The sequence below is a fragment of the Danio aesculapii genome, chromosome 8 (assembly GCF_903798145.1).
Source record: "Danio aesculapii chromosome 8, fDanAes4.1, whole genome shotgun sequence".
Taxonomy (NCBI): Eukaryota; Metazoa; Chordata; class Actinopteri; order Cypriniformes; family Danionidae; genus Danio; species Danio aesculapii.
In genome coordinates, this window is record NC_079442.1 from 9,427,228 (window position 1) to 9,448,428 (window position 21,201).

The 21,201-nt window shown below is 40.7% G+C and overlaps 1 protein-coding gene across 2 annotated transcripts in view; it reads left to right on the top strand.

Annotated features, from left to right (window-relative positions):
* csf1b (colony stimulating factor 1b (macrophage)) overlaps nt 1-21,201 on the top strand; it is a 40,473-nt gene extending 19,272 nt beyond the window's left edge. The window contains exons 7-9 of one of the 2 annotated variants that reach the window (XM_056463141.1): nt 18,267-18,313; nt 18,479-18,515; nt 20,796-21,201. In XM_056463141.1, the coding sequence (XP_056319116.1) occupies nt 18,267-18,313; nt 18,479-18,515; nt 20,796-20,804 (93 nt within the window). In that variant the 3' untranslated portion in view covers nt 20,805-21,201. Of the gene's footprint in view, nt 1-18,266; nt 18,314-18,478; nt 18,520-20,795 lie in introns of both variants that reach the window. The other variant, XM_056463140.1, reaches the window with a different exon arrangement.

Genomic DNA, 21,201 nt, shown 5'->3' on the forward strand with positions numbered 1-21,201 from the left:
TAAAAAATGCAGATGCCCGCGAGGTGAAGAGGAAGTAGGGCACCTTCTGCAAGCTTCGTCAAGCCCCACGAAGAACGGGACAGCTCGAAGGGGAGGACCTTGAACTGTCAAGTTCAGCCTCCGAATGCATACTGAAGAAATAAACAAGAAATGAAAAAGAGCATATCTACAGCTACAACCAATCCCAAGGATGGATGCATCGGGGGATGTGCTTCAGCATGAGCAATTTGAACTGCATCTTGTGCAGATAATAGTTCTAAATGTTCAAAAAGGATTGGCTATAACCCACCACTCTTGGGTACAATGAAGTATGGGCTGTAAAACCTGTTCTCCATCTTGGCTGGAGAGACCAGTTCGATTGCATCCTTCTCCAGGAGGACTACAATCTCCTCATGTGAGACAGGAGCGGCTGTGGCGTTGACCATCATGTAATACATGGCCATAACTCAGGAGGCTGTATGTCTAATTGAGTTGCATAACGGAGTCTGACCATTTGGACGAGCCACTATGGGCAGTGGGACAGCTCAGGATAGGAAGTGCTCAGCCCGGGAAGCCCGGCATCACAAGGAAGAGCTGAACGTGAGAAATTAGCTCCTACCTTCTTCCTGTGGTGAAATGCACTGAGGTTGCAAGCTGGAAAGCAGCATGTTTCATGCTGGTAGCGCTTGGACTTCACACATGGAGAGAGGAGAAAACCACTCATCCTACCCGCAGCTATAGTTCATTTGCGGGTAGGATCCCCAGCCATCCACCAGAGAAGGAACTGTTCTCTTCTTGTCTGAATGGCATGCCTCAGGTTTACCAGAATTAGCAGTTCTCTGGGGTGCTGGCATCGACTTCCTATGAGGATCTTGACCTGCCCACGAGCCAGTGGAATAAGCTGTGGCTGAGGAGCCAATCTTGGAGCCATAGGAAGGACGCTCTCAGTCAGGAGCAGGAAGCACGGATGGGCCCAGCAGGGTAGCAGTCTTCTGAGCAGACAAGAAGATGACTAACCCCATCATGCTCAGCTGTTCTGTCTTTGCCAAGGACTCCTGGGTAAAGTCCCTGACAGTATCACCAAAAAGGCCTGCCTGGGAAATGGGTGTGCCAACAAAGCGAGCTTTGTTGGTGTGGCACATATCTACCAGGGTAAGCCCAGAGTGGCATTCCTGGACCACTGTGCAGCCATCGTCTTCTCCAGTGCATGGAAGGCCAACTCAGGGGTCGTAAGAGCTACCGTGCAGAGCTCATGCATCAAGCCTGGGGAAAAACTGCCCTCACGCAGCCTGGCCAGCTGTAGGGCTGGTATCATGGTGCAGGGCAGAATTGCCATCTAGTTATAATTTGAAAATCCTTTACTCACCAAGATTAGGCTACATGTTTTTGTGGAGAAACATTATTGAATCCACTGTAGACGGCTTTAGTGCAGTCCTGCGCTCACTGATCATGCGTCCAGCAGCACTGAACCCCCTTTCACTGCTGCTGCTGCTGACTGGGATGCATAGTACTGATCTGGCTATTTTTGCAAGTTTTGGGTACGGTTCTTTGTTCATCTTCCACCTTCCAAGAACGTCCATTTAATTTTTCATGACAGAGGTTTCAATATAGCGAGTGGCCTCGTCATCTTCCCTGTCAGTTTGTACAGTTTCCCACTCCGCAAAAGTTGCTCTTTTTGCCGGAGGAGGGAGTTGGTTCGACTTTGGAGAGCTCTGGGTCTCCAATCTCATATCAAGTGCACCTGCAGCTATGGCTTGCAGAAGAGTGCGGGCATGAGCATGTATGGCATTCCTTTCTGAGTGTTACAACATTCTCAGTTGATAAAATTTTGGCCAGAGGAATGTTGCAAACTTGTGGAGGTCATGTATTATCACTTTCATGCCGTTTACGCACAACAGCTTGCTGAAGGAAGTCCAGGGCACTGGGCTGACAGTGTCTCACACCAGAGACACACACGATTAAGTGTGGCATACTTGTCTCCCTCAAGTTCCCGTTGGGCTTCATAGGATGGCTTCAGAAAGTTTATCAAAAACCCCAGTGTGTCTGGTGCTATTTTTTTTAGTGTGTGCACTCTCCCCTCGTGCCTCCAGCTTTTCATGGAGCTCATACTAAATGGCCTGTATAGAAGTCAGTGTGAGGTATACTTTACTGAACCGAGTGTCTCCCATTTGCAGGAATATTGTTGAAACTTGCGCAGCCAACGCTGACTGTTTAACATACCTGACTAATGATTTAGAAGCAGAAATTGTATCTGTAGCTCCCCTCCAGCAACAAACGAGCAAGAGTCGTTTTTCTACTGACGGGTTTATTTTCATATCAATTCTTCAGTTCTCAACATAGAGGGCAGATCAGAAGACATCAGACATTTACCAGACGTAAAAACTAAAAACATACAACAAATAAATTACAACAGTGCATTTCCATATCAAATTAATCCAAATCATCACATTAAGGTCACAAATAATATAATGATCACATAATCTTAACTAATACAATTTAACTTCATATATCGCATAGCTCATAAACAAAGTTAAATACACACACTAAACAAACCAACAACAACAACAACAACAACATTACACTTTAAATCAAACAAAATCAACAAATCATACAAAAGAAACATACCTCATTGGCTGGTTACAGAAGGGAGAAACTCCAGAAAAGCATAAGCATCGCTTAGCTTGTTGAATGCTAGAAAGTGAATGCATTTGTCTGTCTACTCACAGTGGTGCATCATTTTTATAGTTCCCCCTGCAATCAGCTACGCCTTAATTAGTTCCTAGGTGAAACTGGCATAAGATCTGAAGACACATGACATACGCTACAGTATCTCTTATGTCCGGAGCACCTTTGGCTTTGGTTAACTGTGCGATGTCAAGTCCATGGTGCAGGACAGTATTAATGACATAATCAATGCAATCCATTCGCTGGTATGGCCGCAAAGCTAATTTAATATTTGCCCCCTCATCTGTCATCCATACAATTTTGCTGAGAGGAAGCGTCAAAGCCAAACTTTGTCACCAGTAGTTTTAATATTTCCCGTCTGATAGTTTCTCCCGTCTTTGCCTCTTCCCAAGAGAACATTGTAGTTATCAGGGTTTTATTCACCAGTTCCATATTCTCGCCTATAAAATGGCATGTGATTGTCAAATAACAAATTTTTCGTTAATCCTCTGTGCACATGTCTGTGGTCACGGCGACAGTGCCATCCTTCAACAAAGTCTTAAGTGTCTGTACTAAAGCTTCCCTCTTTTCTTTTGCCATGTCAGTGCACTTCTTCGCAATTGTCACATGGCGGGGAATAACAGAGTTAATGGGAACCCTTCCATACGCAGCCCCAACATTCATTAGTTCTTGCGCCTACTCTTCAAACCCCTCCCCATTTACGATATTAAAAGGTTTAATGTCTTTACAGCAAAAGCTGACACACATCTCCAGCATACCTCTCCAGGTGGTGGTGCCCACCTCCTGGGGAATAGTCTCATAGCCGCTGGCCGTCTTGCCATCAAGGAAGCTGAGGGTAGAAGTGCACAAAGATTGGTGGGAGAAAAGCACTTTCCATACCTCTGTAAGCTCACTTTGTAACCCCAGAAAGAAGGGAATCGAGGTTGGGAGGATTTTACTTCTCCTATTAGCCCCCACGTTGCACCTCTCTAGTTAGTCTGGCAGCTGGACCGTAGGTGATGCCACCTCCGGGCAAACTGCTTAAGCGGCCCAGGAAGGTACAGCCAACAACTTCAGATCAACTGAACATGACAGCCCACCCTCCGATGCCACCATAGTAATTTGATCTCAGAAGCACGGCCATCCCAGAGGACCAGCCACCACAAACACTCTAAGCTTGGAAAAGGCATGCTGTGGAGGAGTGGAGGGTCTGCAGGCCGAGAGATACCCAGTGAAATGCCCAAGGATAGAGAATACCCCAGCTCAACTGCTGCTGTCTGTATCATCACCCGCACAGGTGCTGGCTATATACTCAGCTGATTATAATCAGTCGCACCTGTTAATAGCTGCGCTTTGCCAATTCATAGGCATTTATTGGCCTGTTTTCTTACTCTTCATTGTGATTGGTCATCTGGCGATTCCCCAGTGTATCAAGGACACTATGTTAAAGTTTCCGATCTGAAGGGGAACAGCTTAAATGTTGATACAGTCCACCAATTTATACAAATATCAAAAACACCATTCAAATAAAATGTTATGGTCTACTAATGCTTTAATAATAGTCTTTGCAAGTGTATTATAGTCAAGTCTACCATCAAAAAATCCCTTTCACTGTGACTGATTGATTAGTGAATGAATAATGTTTTTAGCAATTAATTGAGCTGTCTTGGCTGAATGTGTACCAGATGCAATTGGCCCTGGCAACTCAGACTTAAATATCAGTCAAGCAAAAAGCTGCTGATGAAAACAAGTCCCACAGCTTGAAGCTACTATCACCTTACTAAAATTCTCTGTAGATTTCATCTGTACAGGGTTTGCACCACAGGAAGGACTGAATTCTGCCTTAAAAGATTATTATCTTCCTCTTCATCTTTTGCCACTGTTGAATTGATCCACTGTGAAAAAGATGTGTGTTTACTTGGAATGAATGTGCACTTTTAGTGTACTTAAATAATACTAAAAACATATTAATAAATAACAAATGGAATAACATAAACAGCAAAAGTTTGCGTTGAACCACTCACTTCAGTAAATATAAATAACCATACTGTGAGCCTTAAACACTATTGTTTCCTTGTTCTCCTGTGAAGTACATGCGAGTTATACAGAGTGTGAAAAACTGGTCAATCAGAACTGTTGTAATGCCCACAGAGCTATTCATTAGCAATCCATCAACATTTGCATGTACTTTGCAAACTCATTTAGACTGCCAAGTAAAAGTGTGTACTTAGTATAAACTGCAGCTACCACTGTAATTTTCTTGAAGTGAAAGAACAGCAGAGGTTAATGTTGTTTATGCAGAGGTTGATAATAATTCCTGGCTGTGTTTTCATTTAAATTATTCAATTCAATTCACCTTTATTTATATAGCGCTTTTACAATGTAGATTGTGTCAAAGCAGCTTCACATAGAAGATTATAGTACAAAATACAATGCATTAAATTTATGACAGCTGTCAACTAAGCAAAATTCCTGAAGAGAAACACAAAACTACAACTGACTCCAGTCACAGCCTAAGATGAAACTGAAATAAAAAAAAATACATTAAATCTTTCAAAGTCTCAGCAGAGGATCATTAAGGGTACGATATGTAAGATTGAAACTCAGTTGTTAAACCTGTATTGCAGTTCAAATTCAAAACCCCATCTAATTTACCCATCCCCTCCTCCAACGACTCTGATGACACCAGCAGGAGCCATGCCTGAACAACATGTGATGGCACACAATAAAAATAATGCATGTTAAATCAAGTTTTTATCCAAACCATCACCTGAAATGTCTGTTTTAGAAACCATTTCTGTCTCTCATGGCAGAACAACAGAATAAACTCCTGACAATGATCACCTCAGGTACTGATGATTGCATTATTCAGTGTTAAATGCTACCAATGTGAGTTTGAATATAATTTTATGTGATATAATTTATTGCCATTCTGAAATCAGATAGTTTTCCTCAGATCTTGAAAATAAAATAAATATCTATTAGAAAACGAACATTAGAACGGACTCCACAAAAAAACAAATGTCACTCAGCATGTAGCCTACTTTCATTAATGTTTAAGAGGTTTAATATGTATTAATTAGACTCTCAACCTTACCATTTTATTGGAGTGCAGTGCACTCTACTTCTGAATAGCTTTTGAATGGCTCTGAAATTTAAAAGTTTATTTCGTGTTGCGTCTGGTTGAGCTGGACAAATTGACTTGAATGGAATCTTTGTTTTGTTTTGTTTTGTTTTGTTTTGTTTTGTTTTGTTTTGTTTTGTTTTGTTTTGTTTTGTTTTGTTTTGTTTTGTTTTGTTTTGTTTTGTTTTGTTGGGACATGGATTTACAATGTAAGCTGCTCAGCTAATGTTTACATTTGTAATATTTACTTTAATTGCTAATTAAAAACCACTTAATGTGGATTTCTTAGACTCAGAATCTGAGCCTCAGTTTAGAAGCTGCTGCTGTCCTACGGAGGTTGCATTTCAGATGTGGCCACATACGTTAAGGCAGCCTTCATGACTGAAGTTAAATACCGGACTGCTGAAATGTAACTGGGTAAACCAACATAAGCTCATTCTGAAAACATAGCCCTATATGCATATTTGTAGATCGTAAATAATGTAGCCAGAGCTACGTATGGCTGCATTTCATCTTTAAAACGAATGCTATGGGGCGGTGTGACGCCGTTCCTTTTCTATTTTCTTGCTTACCAGCTGACCACTTACCTTCATAAGGCTTTTCCGCTGTTACTGCTTTGTCCAGTAGCTCGACACGTACGTTGGTGGACTTGAGCACCACAACAAGGTCAGTTGTCAGTCAGTTGGTTAGTCAGTAAATCAGTCAGTGGACAGCAGCCTCTGGTGGATTTACACAAGAAGAGCAGGCATAAATGGCACTCGAAAGAGAAATTTGAGATCTGAAAAAGCATACACAGCGCCCTCTGATGGATTCACTAAAGCAAAAACTGCCAAATAATGTAGCTCTTGGGACGCAGGGCTTAAAGTATTCTGCCACCGTGCCGGATCTTCGTTGCGCGGCCTTGAGGAAAAAATATATATATATATTTTAGAGGCTGCTCGTGCGGTTTAATTAGGGATAATAATTAGGGATAATAATAATATTATCAAAATAATCAATTAACCATTAACTGAAAAGGTGCGTTTGTAACCGATTAATGGTATCAGTTAAACGAAAATATTATTTTATATATTTTTAAAGTTTGGCTGCATAAGGGACCGATCACAGCGAACACGCTTTTTCCATTGAGAGGGGCATCTGTTGAATGGTTTTCTAACGGCCGCCAGTGTTTTACACACTGCTTATGCATTCTGAGCGCCTCACATTTTGCCATTGCGCGCTGTGTGGTCGAGGGAAAAAAGCGCGTTAAGTCAGTCACGTCTTTTTCATTCTTCAATCAAATGAAAGTACTGCAGGGTTTCTGTTGAGGTGACAGCAGGGTTTGTGTCATCAAGGCGACTACAGCGAGCTTTTCTTAATTTTTGTATAATGATAACTCCACACCAAACTGAGGCTTTAATTTTACAGCTTATAAAACATGTATGCAAATTAATGTAATATCAGATTTAAACAACAAAATTGTTATACAATTGTGAGTCGGAGGAAGTCATAATAATAAGACATAATCTTTAATCAAATGACTTTTATTAAAAATGTTGACAGAGGTTTTGTGAAATAATAATAACAGCAGAGCATCAATTAAATGCATATTTCCTATGGAGCGATCGATTTGAGGCAGCCTGATATTTTTATTTGATGGAAGAAAAAACATGATTGGACAAACAGCAGACCCTCAGCCTCCTCCACTGTACCAGCTCCATCTTCTAGTCCAAATGTCTTAAAAAGAAAGAGTTTGCAGGACTTTGCTTACAACCCAGAAAAAATGTGATAATGGCCTTGATTTCACTTCTAATCTTCAGTTTAGCAGTTCAGTTCTTTAGCACTTTGAGCACTTGTTATTTAAGCACTTAAAGCACTTGTTATTGTTTAGAAGAAAACACTTTATTTGACATGGTAATTTTAAATAAATGGTGCAAAGCATAATCATTGAAGAGAGTCTATCTCAGTCTCAGTTTACCAGTTTTAAGCACTTTAAGCTCTTGTTACTTTATTTTTGTTATTATCATCAATATTTGAAGTAAGTCCTTCTGTGCAGTTTCTCTCCAAACCCCATATGGCTCTTTCCATAAATGTATATAGGGGTACATAATCAGAATGAGCCTGGGTTGGGGTAAACTGGCAGTGGGCGGGTTACAGAGACCAAAAACGCAGACATTGTGACAGAACTCACATATTCAAAAAAGGAGAATAACTGGCTTTAGCATTGTTTGTCTGTCATGATTACCAGCGATCTAACCACCAGAGGTCGCTGGTAAACACTCACATTCACATGGACTACATCTTATGAACTACAAATTCAGTCATGCCACACACACACACCTGCTCCAAGTCTCCACTGATTGGACTCCCACAGCTGATGCTGCTTCTGGACTAATCACACACACTATTTAAACAGCACACACAATCACTTCCTTTGCCGAGTCTTGTTAAACTGTATAGTGACATTACAACGCGTTTCCCTTTGTCTTGTTTCTCCGTGTTTTGACCCTAGCCAAGTTTGTCTGTTTGTCCATGTTCACTGCCTGCCTTCCGACCTCTCGCCTGTTATAGTTACTACGATTCTGGATTTGCCTATATTCATCTGTTTGCACCTGGTTGACCCTTGATTGCCTGACTAACGAATAAACCTGCACTTGGAACCTCAGTTGTCTCTGTCACTCCCCGTGTTACAGAAGACTCGGCCTATTATGGATTCAGCAGGACGTCTAGTCAGATTAAGACAAGGTACGAATTCTCTCGAGGACCATATTAATTCTTTTCTGGACATAGCCAATGACACCACACTCCTGGACTGTATACTTATTGATTTCTTTTATCGTGGACTAAATGAACCACTAAAATCCACCCTCATCCGTTATGGTCCTCGGGGATCTTTCCAACAAGCCCTGGATGTGGCTTTACAAGCTATTGGTTCTCCCTTCACCGTAGGCGAGGTGGAAGAGACCCCTAAATTTTTTTTGGGGGGGGGCAATAGAGAGCAAGACCCGCTGGCGACGGGGCTTGCTGCCCAACACATTAGCACCAATATGCTTGCATCACCCATACTCCTGTCTCCAGCTCACAAGATGGCTGCCTCCAGTCCTCCAGCTCACAAGATGGCCGCGTTCAGTTCTCCAGCTCACAATATGGTAAGCACCAGTCTGTCACTTGCTCAGAAGATGGTTTCTTGTTCCAAGTCTGTTCCTGCCATAGTTCCTGTTCCAGTTCCTGAAACACCATCACCTGAGCCACCAGAATGGCCACCACCACCTGAGTTGCCAGAGCTGCTGCCGCCACCAGAGCTGCCAGATCCTCCAGAGCTGCCAGATCCTCCAGAGCTGCCAGATCCTCCAGAGCTGCCAGATCCTCCAGAGCTGCCAGATCCTCCAAAGCTGCCAGATCCTCAGTCATTTCCAGAGCTGCCAGATCCTCAGTCACCACCACAGCTGCCAGAGCCACTGCCGCCGCCTGAGCTTCCTGAATGGCCGCCGCCGCCTGAGCTTCCTGAATGGCCGCCGCCGCCTGAGCTTCCTGAATGGCCGCCGCCTGAGCTTCCTGAATGGCCGCCGCCTGAGCTTCCTGAATGGCCGCCGCCTGAGCTTCCTGAATGGCCGCCGCCTGAGCTTCCTGAATGGCCGCCGCCGCCGCCGCCGCCTGAGCTTCCTGAATGGCCGCCGCCGCCGCCTGAGCTTCCTGAATGGCCGCCGCCGCCGCCTGAGCTTCCTGAATGGCCGCCGCCGCCGCCTGAGCTTCCTGAATGGCCGCCGCCGCCACCGCCTGAGCTTCCTGAATGGCCGACGCCTGAGTTTCCTGAATGGCCACCACCACCGCCGCCCGAGCTTCCTGAATGGCCGCCCGAGCTTCCTGAATGGCCGCCCGAGCTTCCTGAATGGCCGCCCGAGCTTCCTGAATGGCCGCCCGAGCTTCCTGAATGGCCGCCCGAGCTTCCTGAATGGCCGCCCGAGCTTCCTGAATGGCCGCCCGAGCTTCCTGAATGGCCGCCCGAGCTTCCTGAATGGCCGCCCGAGCTTCCTGAATGGCCGCCCGAGCTTCCTGAATGGCCGCCCGAGCTTCCTGAATGGCCGCCCGAGCTTCCTGAATGGCCGCCGCCGCCTGAGCTTCCTGAATGGCCGCCGCCGCCGCCTGAGCTTCCTGAATGGCCGCCGCCGCCGCCTGAGCTTCCTGAATGGCCGCCGCCGCCGCCTGAGCTTCCTGAATGGCCGCCGCCGCCGCCTGAGCTTCCTGAATGGCCGCCGCCGCCGCCTGAGCTTCCTGAATGGCCGCCGCCGCCTCCTGAGCTTCCTGAATGGCCGCCGCCGCCTCCTGAGCTTCCTGAATGGCCGCCGCCGCCTCCTGAGCTTCCTGAATGGCCACCGCCCCCTTCTAAGCTTCCTGAATGGCCGCCGCCGCCTCCTGAGCTTCCTGAATGGCCGCCGCCTCCTGAGCTTCCTGAATGGCCGCCTGAGTTTCCTGAATGGTCGCCACCGCCGCCTGAGCTTTCTGAATGGCCGCCACCGACGCCTGAGCTTCCTGAATGGCCGCCGCCGCCGCCGCCGCCTGAGCTTCCTGAATGGCCGCCGCCGCCTCCTGAGCTTCCTGAATGGCTGCCACCACATGAGCTTCCTGAATGGCGGGCGCCAGATCCCCTTGAGTCCCACGAATGGCCAGAGCAGTCACCTGAGTTCCACGAATGGCTGTCAAGGCCGCAGGACTTCACAGAGCTGCCAAAGCTGTGTGATCCATCAGGTCCATATGACCCGCCGATGCCTGCTGAACCTAAGCCCCCAGACATACTGCAGCTCCACGCCCCAGGCCCACCGCAGCTCCACGCCCCAGGCCCACCGCAGCTCCACGCTCCAGGCCCTCCGCAGCTCCATGCCCCAGGTACACCTCCGCTGCATGGTCCTGGCCCTCCATCCCTCCCCCTGTTCCGCCTCTGCTCGACCTCCCGCCTGATCAGTATTAGGAGTGTCTGGAAGCCACTCCTTAGAGGGGGGGCTCTGTCATGATTACCAGCGATCTAACCACCAGAGGTCGCTGGTAAACACTCACATTCACATGGACTACATCTTATGAACTACAAATTCAGTCATGCCACACACACACACCTGCTCCAAGTCTCCACTGATTGGACTCCCACAGCTGATGCTGCTTCTGGACTAATCACACACACTATTTAAACAGCACACACAATCACTTCCTTTGCCGAGTCTTGTTAAACTGTATAGTGACATTACAACGCGTTTCCCTTTGTCTTGTTTCTCCGTGTTTTGACCCTAGCCAAGTTTGTCTGTTTGTCCATGTTCACTGCCTGCCTTCCGACCTCTCGCCTGTTATAGTTACTACGATTCTGGATTTGCCTATATTCATCTGTTTGCACCTGGTTGACCCTTGATTGCCTGACTAACGAATAAACCTGCACTTGGATCCTAACGTTGTCTGTCATCCACGTGTTACATTGTCAAATAAACATGTATGCTCATTTAGCATGTTTCTTAAATATCTGTAAACATATTATGGTATTTTATGCTTTTGATAAGTAAAAAAAAAATTGATAACAGCATCTTTAAACAGCTTAAGAAACAACGTCATCAACTTCACTTATTACTAACCTTCTTAACTTTATTTCTGTTAATAGAAAATGAACAAGGCTTAGAAAAAGATTTTTTTTGTTTGTTATTCAGTGTTTGTTTTAGTTAGGCTCTCAACTCTTGATTTATAACATTATCATTATATTTTGGCTGCTGTAACTGTTTGCAAAGCACATTTGTTATGGTTCAGAAAACAAATCAGTATATATAATCTTAATCATATTCACACATTATCAGCAATGACTTGGTTTATATAATGTAATGATCTGATTTCCAGGTAATATTCATATACTAAATCAGATTACGCTTAATTGGTAAACTGTTTGACATTGTTGGTCAAAGCAGTATTAGTATAATCAAAAAACTTGAAGAAACAAGAGAACATGCTCAAGAATTGTTGTTAACATCTGCTCAGCAGAAGACATGGACATTAATCTAGCATCAGCATTTAAATCTCAACAACGTTAACAATAAACAAAAAAACTTCATGCTGCAATGCTTTCTGAGGGCACCAATCAAAACTCATCCATGCAGAATATATAAACAGACCATTTTTCCACCCCACACAACCATAAATGTCAGCACAAGACCTAGAACTGAAACTGAGGGCTTAAAAAGTACAGAGTGCAAATAACAGAACAATAAAGAGATATATGTCACCAATTTGAAACCCAACAACAGGCAGTGGACTAAAATAAAGGTTTACATAAACAACAAAAACCTTGACAATAAAACAATGAATCTAAATAAGACAATCTAAATGTCTTGTTAAAAATTAGCAATGGAGTCAGACTGTCAAAGATTTTTATCTTACATTCATCATCAAATTTGTTTTCTTTTTTTAAATATTTCCCAAATTATGTTTAACATAGCAAGGAAAGTTTCACAATATGTCTGATATTAATTGTTTCTTCTGGAGAAAGTCTTATTTGTTCTATTTCGGCTAGAAAAAAAGATGTTTTTAATTTTTTAAAAACAATTTTAAGGTCAATAATATCAGCCCCTTTAAGCTATATATTTTTTTTCGATAGTCTGCAGAACAAACCATCATTATACAATAACTTGCCTAATTACCCAAACCTGCCTAGTTAACCTAATTAACCTAGTTAAGCCTTTAAATGTCACTTTAAGCTGTATAGCAGTGTCTTAAAAATATCTAGTAAAATATTATTCACTGTCATCATGGCAAAGATAAAGTAAATCAGTTATTAGAAATGAGTTTTTAAAACTATTAAGTTTAGAAATGTGTTGAAAAAAATCTTCTCTCTGTTAAACAGAAATTGGGGAAAAAAATAAACAGGGGGGCTAATAATTCAGGGGGGTTAATTATTCTGACTTCAACTGCAAGTATATCCAGTCAGGGAAGGGGGTAGATGGGCAATTGCACCTGAGCTTGGTACAAGGCAACTGTGCCTAGTGTGAGGACACTCTAAGGCAGTGTTTCCCAACCCTGTTCCTGAAGGCACACCAACAGTACACATTTTCAACCTCTCCCTAATCAAACACACCTGAATCAACTTATCATAACATCAGAAGAGACTCCAACACCTGAAGTTAATGGGTCAGAAAAGGGAGACATCCAAAATATGTACTGTTGGTGTGCCTCCAGGAACAGGGTTGGAAAACACTGCTCTAAGGCACTAAATCTACAGATGGGATGACCATGGCACAAGGTCTTCCAGATGGGACAGTGACAACAAACTAAGTGGGACCAGTTTGAAGGCAGCTGGGGGGTGGGCAGAAAGGGGAAAACTAGCTTGTTCTGGTAGTCTCTTCAAGGTTCCTGTCTTGATCATTCTTGCACTGGGACAGACAGTGAGTACGTTTACAAGGACACCAATAATCCAATTTTAATACAATTTAGACAACACTCTGATTAAGAGTCTACCATGTAAACAGCAATTTTTGTTTAATTCAATCCAACTAAAGTTATAATCGAACTAAACAGAAATAAAAATTAAGACATGTGGAGTATGCCGATTTTAGTCGCATTATTGAGATGCAGTACAGACATGTAAACACTGCAATCAAACTATTACCTTCATGTAGGACTTTTCACCACATTTTGGGAGATGATATTCTATACACACACGGCTGTTTGACACCATTCTCTGCAGCTACTGAGTCAGTGAAGGACCACAGACGCCTACATTGCGAAATGTGGAGTTTTTTTCCATACGGCGTGCAAAATAAATGTCCATTAAAACAACACTTCCAGCAGTTCATACTCGCATCCAATATCTTGTTTGTCACGGGGGGCATGCATGAAACGTTCCTGAATGAAAGTGAAAGTGCCAAACCGCAGTTCAATTCGACACTCGAAAACACCCGAAATTACATTACGATGATGACACAATGACATTAATCGAATTATGTGCTATAACTTTTAAAGCGGGATCATGAAAGGAACATTCAAAAGCAACTTATGTAAACACCTTAATCATATTATTGCCTTATTCCGATTAAGGCAAATAATTTGATTACTGATGTCCATGTAAACATAGTCATTATGGCAATCTCTACTTTAATCTTGGTATGGGCTCTAGGTCTGTGGTGGGTGTGGGATGTGGCTCTGTGTCCATAGTGAAGTACTGAGATCTGGTCACTAGCATTAAAGTGTGATGTCAGCAGGTTGAGTGGACCAGAGAGGCTGAATGGTGCTGATGTCTTTGTTCACTTCGCTAAAGGTTGAAGAGTTTAGATGCAAAAACCTCTAAATGCCATCTAAATGAAGTTTGGTGTAAGCTAGCTTCCACTGGCATCAGTTGGGCCAGATTCATCAACCCGCTCCAAAAACGTATTTTCAAAGAGCCATCACTGTCTGTGTGTGTGTGTTCACTATTGAAGAGTTTAGATGCAAAAACCTCTAAATGCCATCAGAAATTTTTCTCTAAAATGAGCATTTTTATCAGGCTCCTGTGTGTATGTTCAGTAATATCACTTTTATGGCAAAGAATAAGTCCTTTTCCTGTTCTTTAAAGTGAAATATCTCAACATTAACAAAGGGGGTTGAGAAAAAAAAAAGAAAAAGAAATTCTATGGAAATTTGAGATGGCACTTAGAGGTTTTTGCATCAGAACTCTTTTATTGTTGTGTGTGTGCTTGGCTGATTTAAACTTCCAAGTAAGGGTCACCATAATTGGCAGCAGGTCACTTCATTTCAAGATTTTTTATTCCTATTGCCCCGTCACATCAACTGCATATGCAGGCAACAATGAAAGTACAGACACCCACACAACAGTTAGACAATGTAGTCTTTTGTTTAGTTCTCAAGAGCAGCTTGTCGAAAGGAAAAAGTGTCAAGATGTGCAACAAACAGATGTTTACCAGGTGTGTGTTATTGGCATGGCTGTTGGTGAAGTACACACTATTATACAATAGTGAGTAATGGTGTGAGTTTCATTTAGGTTTCTTAGAGGAAATGTCTTCTGAGACTTTCATGAAGGAGCAATTTACTACTTACATGCCCATCTGTTGTTTTGGGGATGTTTCTACACACATATACAATAAAATTAGGCATTTATCAAGATCAAATATATGCTGGACTGTTCAATGCAAAGTTGGTTCAAACCTTGAGGCCTACAATTAAATATTTTTTCAGACGAGTGTGAAAAGACCTAATAAAGGAGAGTGAGTAATGAAGTCCCCTAAGGGTGGAGAATGAAAGTTTTTATGACGTCCTTTTTGGACTTCGACACAGCCTTAGATGAAATTAACTAACGCGTTAAATCTCTCAAAATCTCAGCAGAGGATCAATAAACAACTCAGCAGCATCAGCAGCTTCACTTACTACTAACTTGCTAGACTTTATTACTGTCAGAAGTCTTCAAATGTCCCCCATTACATTTATTATGAATGAAATACTTTAGTTGTTTTATTGACAGTACAAGTTTTCAGAATCACTATTGCAGTAAAGCAAGGGGCACTGTTTTAAGAGTTGCTACATCATGTGACAGTTGCTGTGGCAAGGAAACCAAGAAGCAGTTTGTTAATACTGCTGGGTTGTTTAAAAGTTGAGACTTTAAAAGAGACTTGCTGATCTCATTTAGTCAGTGACTTTTAATGTTGTATACTAATGGCACTGTGGTGTTAATTATACTTCAAGGTGTTTTTAAAACCTGACCAATGCACTGCCAGCTTTCAATATGTAGAACCACATGATTTCTACTAACAGCTCAGTGAAATTAACACTGTGATATCATCAATTAAAATCTGAATCAAACTTGCAATAATGCAACAATAACTTTTGTCCTGTACGTTTTGTTGAACACATTGCTTTAACAAACAAAGAGAAGTTAACATGAAACACCCCAATAAAGCAACCACTCTTCACTGCTGTGGTGACTTATTTTCAATAAAACATTTAAAACTTTAAGTTCTCAATAATTGGGACTGAGAACTTGGGTAGACAACTGACAATCAAACAGATTAATTATAAGTGAAGCTGCTGATGCTGTTTGTAAATGTGTTTATTGATCCTCTGCTGAGATTTTGAGAGATTTAATGTTTTAGTGGATTTCATCTAAGGCTGTGTCTAAGTCCAAAAAGGATGTCATAAAAATTTTCTTCTGCACTCTTAGGGGACGTCATTTCAACATCCACATGTCCAAATACAACAAACCATTTGCTTTTATAAATAAAAAAGAAGGAAATTTTTGTTGAGAAATGAATTTTATTGAGAAATGTGTCACTAAATAAATCCAATCTCAGAACAAAGCCTACATTTCCTACTGATCGCCTTTGCATTTTGCTAACATCAGTAATCGGTTGGTTTACTTGTAAGTCATATGACATTGTGGGCAATTCTTGACCATTGGTTCCCAGATCCTCAGCCAGTCAGAAGTTATACTTCTCATGATATATCTCATAATTTACTAGGGTTTGTTGCAGTCAATGTGCTGGTATAACCGTAAATGTCACTTGCTGTAATGTTGGCTGTATTAGGAAAGCAGAGAACAGAAAGTGTCAGGAAGAATGAAAGTTTCTCTATACTTGTGTTTTAACATGGCAGAATCTGAACGCTTTACTCAAGCTGCTTAATTAGTGTTTTTTAAATTATTATTAATTAATAATTTTTTTTAACTGTCAGTTGATTTGCCAAGAACTTTCCACACCCGTCCATTCTTATATGGGACATTATCATACTAATTTGGCTGGTTTAATCTGTTACTGTCTGTAAAGGACTAGTCCACTCCACATTGCAAATAAATGTTTTTCTTACTTAAGGTTTTTTCTAAAATTATCTATCTAAAATTGTTAAATCTAAAAGCATTTTCTAAAATTATATATCTAAAATTGTTAAATCTAAAAGCATTTTCTAAACTAGTAAAAAATATAGTTTTGTTTTCAGAAATAATAAGTCAAAATCAAGTGAGTTTTTGCTTAAAACAGGCTAAATAATCTGCCAGTGAAATAAGTAAAAGAATCTTGGTTTCAATTTGTTATAAATGTATTTTACTAATCCCACTGGCAGATAATTTAGATTGTTTTAAGAAAAAGCTGCTAACTTAACTTTGACTTACTATTTTTGAAAACAAAGCATTTGTTTATACTTGTTAAGTTTAGGAATTTGTAGATATTTACTCTAGAGAACAAAAATGTAAGAAAAAAATGCAATGCAAAATTTAAGCTATCCCATGCTTTCCTCGCCTTTCAGGGATCCTAGGTGTATGTGACTTTCTTTTTTCAGTCAAATTCAATCTGAGTTATTTAATTAATCTTATTAAATTGATTTAGTCTTTTCCTGCTGTACAATGAGAATGAATAAATAATAATATATGAGTATATAGATAAATGTAAATAAATGAGTAAATAATAATGCTAATTATTGCCTCGGCACGGTCACCTCACAGCAAGAAGTTTACTGATTTGAGTCCTGGCTGAGCCAGTTGGCATTTCTGTGTGGTGTTTGCATGTTCTGCCTGTGTTGACATGGGTTTCCTCAGGGTGCTCCAGTTTCCCCCACAGTCCAAAGACATGCGCTGTGGGTGAATTGAATAAGCTCAAATGGCAGTAAGGCATGAGTGTGTGTGTGAATGAGTGTGTATGGGTGTTTCCCAGTACTGGGTTGCGGCTGGCTGGAAGAACATGCGCTGCGTAAAACATATAGTGGAATAGTTGGCAGTTCATTCCCCTGTGGCGACCCCTGATAAATAAGGAACTTAGCCGAAGGAAAATGCATGAACAAATGAATAATTGCCTAATTTGGCTCAGGGTCTGTTTTAAAGTCTCATAAAAGTATTCTATCCATGTAATTTTGTACACAAATGCAATTTCATACAATTTCGTTTTGTGTAACCCAGGGCTGTGGTCCACTCCATTTTTTATAATACCCTCGCAAATTTCCCTAAGCACTTTCCCTTGGGAGAATCACCCCAAAGTGAGTTCCAGTTCATCAAGTGAATTAGGGAAGTTTATGGACATGCTCTTGGTCCCTTTATTTTTAGACTTTATATGTTCACTCCAGCACCTATATGTCCCAGAATCCAGTGTGATTGTGACGTCACAGTTCAGATTCAAAATAGATTTTTATCTATTTTTAAACCCATTCAGATCTTCCCTCAGTAGTGTAATGTAATCAATGAAGTACATCCTAGTCAACAAGACAGTGGGAAACTAGCTAGTGAAGGGCATAAAAAATTGAACTGGAATGCATCTCGTGTGAGCACCATCTGTAATATTTTCCCCTTCTTTTGAGGTACTTTTATTTTGGTGCATTAGCACCATATGCTGGACAGGTCTGCATTTTTCTATCTCTTTTGTGTTTAAAACACAGTGAGAAGAGACAAAATACAATCATGTCCTTGAGGGTGAGTAAATCTTGATAATTTTTGGGTGAACTAACACTTAAAAGAGACTAATGACACTAATGACAATATTGTTTTTGTCACATCACTCATTTATGTTATTTTACTGTGCTTACTCAACAGAAGCTGCAACGTCAGCTTGACAGAACAAGAAAATCATCAGACTGGGGGTAATTTGTTGAATTATTATTCCACTTAGTAAATATTTTATAGCACAATGTATTCATAAAGTCATATTTATGACGTGCATACAATATTTTTGTATCACTTATGAAGTCATGTACAAGTTATGCATACATCAAAAATAATATCTAAATAAATTCTCTCTTTGACAGACTGCAAGTTGTCGAAAACTATGAAGTTCAAGAAGAAGTATGTAAGTATTTGATGTTAAATCATTGCTTTAATTTTTTAAAATAGCAGATAAGTCAATTAAGGTACACTTGGTACTTAAAATAGAAATGTAATATTGTAATGTAATAAATAGAATTGTAATGTAGAATTGTATTGTAATGTAATAAATAGAAATGTAATATTTGGTGTTGGTTTTATAAATATTTTTCGTTGATTGGATAAAATCCTTGATTTATTCTTGATTTGATTATCTTTATAGGCCACATGCAGCCTACATAGCAAGTGATTAAAGTAAACAAGGTCCATTTTCCATTCATAATCAGTAAATACAATAATAATAATAATCAATAATAGACATTATTATTCTTATACATTTTCCACACTGGGTAAATGTCAGGGGGATTTGAATGGCAAACGAATAATCATTTAAATAATATGTTTAAAAAAAGTGCTGTTATTGTTGCAGAACATTGCATGGCTATCAGCCAATCAGATTCAAGAACCAGACAGAACTGTATATATATATATATATATATATATATATATATATATATATATATATATATATATATATATATATATATATATATATATATATATATATTGCATCCGGAAAGCATTCATAACGCTTCACTTTTTCCATATTTTTTATGCTACAGCCTTATTCAAAAATGTATTAAATTAATGTATTTCTTTAAAATTATACACACAATACCCCATAGTGACAATGTGAAAAGTTTTTTTAATTGTTGCAAATTTATTAAAAATAAAAAACCTGAAAAATCACGTTCATGAGTATTCACAGCCTGTACTGTTTCAGCAGGTTAATTGGAGTTCACCTGTGGTAAATTCAGTTGGACTTGATTTGAAAAGGCATACACCTGTCTATTTAAGTTCCCAGGGTTGACAGTGCATGTCAAAGATAGCAATCCAAGAATTGTCTGTTGACCTTTAAGACAGGATTGTCTCAAGGCACAAGACAGAGGAAGGTTACAGACAAATTTCTGCTGCTCGGAAATTTCCAATGAGCACAGTGACCTCCATCATCCGTGAGTGAAAGATGTTTGGAACCACCAAGACTCTTCCTAGAGCTGGCCGGCCATCTAAGCTGAGTGATCGGGGAAGAGGGCTTTAGTCAGGGAGATGATCAGTAACCCGATGGTCACTCTGTCTGAGCTTCAGCATTCTTCTGTGGAAAGAGGAGAACCTTACAGAAGGACAACCATCTGTACAGCAATCCACCAATTAGGCCTGTATGGTAGAGTGGCCAGACGGAAGCCACTTCCCACCTGAATATGCCAAAAGGCAGCTGCAGGACTCTCAGACCATAAGAAACAAATGATGAGACTAAAATTGAACTCTTTGGAGTGAATGACAGGCATTACGTTTGGAGAAAACCAGGCACCGCTCATCATCAGGCTAATACCATCCCTACAGTGAAGCATGGTGGTGGCAGCATCATGCTGTGGGGATGTTTTTTAGCAGCAGGAACTGGAAGACTAGTCAGGATAGAGAAGAAAAGATGAATGCAGCAATGTACAGAGACATCCTGATTAAAAACCATGTCCTTGAGGGCCCAACCAGAGCCCAGACCTAAATCCTATTGAACATCTCTGGAGAGATCTGAAAATGGCTGTACACCGTAGCTTCCCATCCAACCTGATAGAGCTTGAGAGGTACTGCAAAGAGGAATGGGCAAAAATTCCCAAAGACAGGTGTGCCAAGCTTATGGCATCATATTCAAAATGACTCGAGGCTGCAATTGCTACCAAAGGTGCATCAACAAAGTATATAGTAAAGGCTGTGAATACATATGTACATGTGATTTTTCAGGTTTTTTATTTTTAATCAATTTGCAACAATTTCAAAAAATCTTTTTTCACATCGTCATCATGGTGTATTGCGTGTACAATTTTGAGAAAATAAATTAATTTAATCCATTTTGGAATAAGGCTGTAACATTAAAAAATGTGGTAAAAGTGAAGTGCTATGACTACTTTCCAGATGCACCACTTTTTAAAAGTTAACCATTTTGATGAAGGGGTTATGATGACAATAAACATTAAAATAAATATAAATTAGAAAAAGAAACAAACAATCAAACAAATAAACTATTAAGCAAGTGCAAGTCTTTGATTTATTTCAGTCTGGAGGAGTTAGGTCTTTACACTTTTGACAAAAAACACAGTTACTCAGCACTTGTCAAACTTCTCAACGTCATTAGCATTCAGATTGTTAACATCCTGAAAACAACCCACATGTGTTCATGTACTTAATTTTCCTTCTCATCTTTTGTAGACCAGATGACTGACCGACGGAAACAGTTTGACGTCCACCTCTCCACTGCCTTCTAATGGAACCTAACCTTTCTGGCTTTTAACAAGAGAGCATAAACAGTGAAACAGACGTGTTGGCTTCAGGAAGACTAAGACCATGACAGTGTTTCAAACATCAGAGGAAACTGTGTTAAGAAATACAATTTTGTAAAGATAATTCGTATACCTTGGATATTGTATATATGTAAATATGCACATGATAACAAACATCTATTTCTGGACTACTGGACATGTCATGGTATTTCATGCTTTGTAATGCTACAGTTACATCAATCAGCAGTGCATCTACTGTAACACCTACTAATGAAAAGCAGTCAGTCATTGTTTCAGAGCTGAGCTGTACATTAAAGGCCTGTTAGTATAGATAA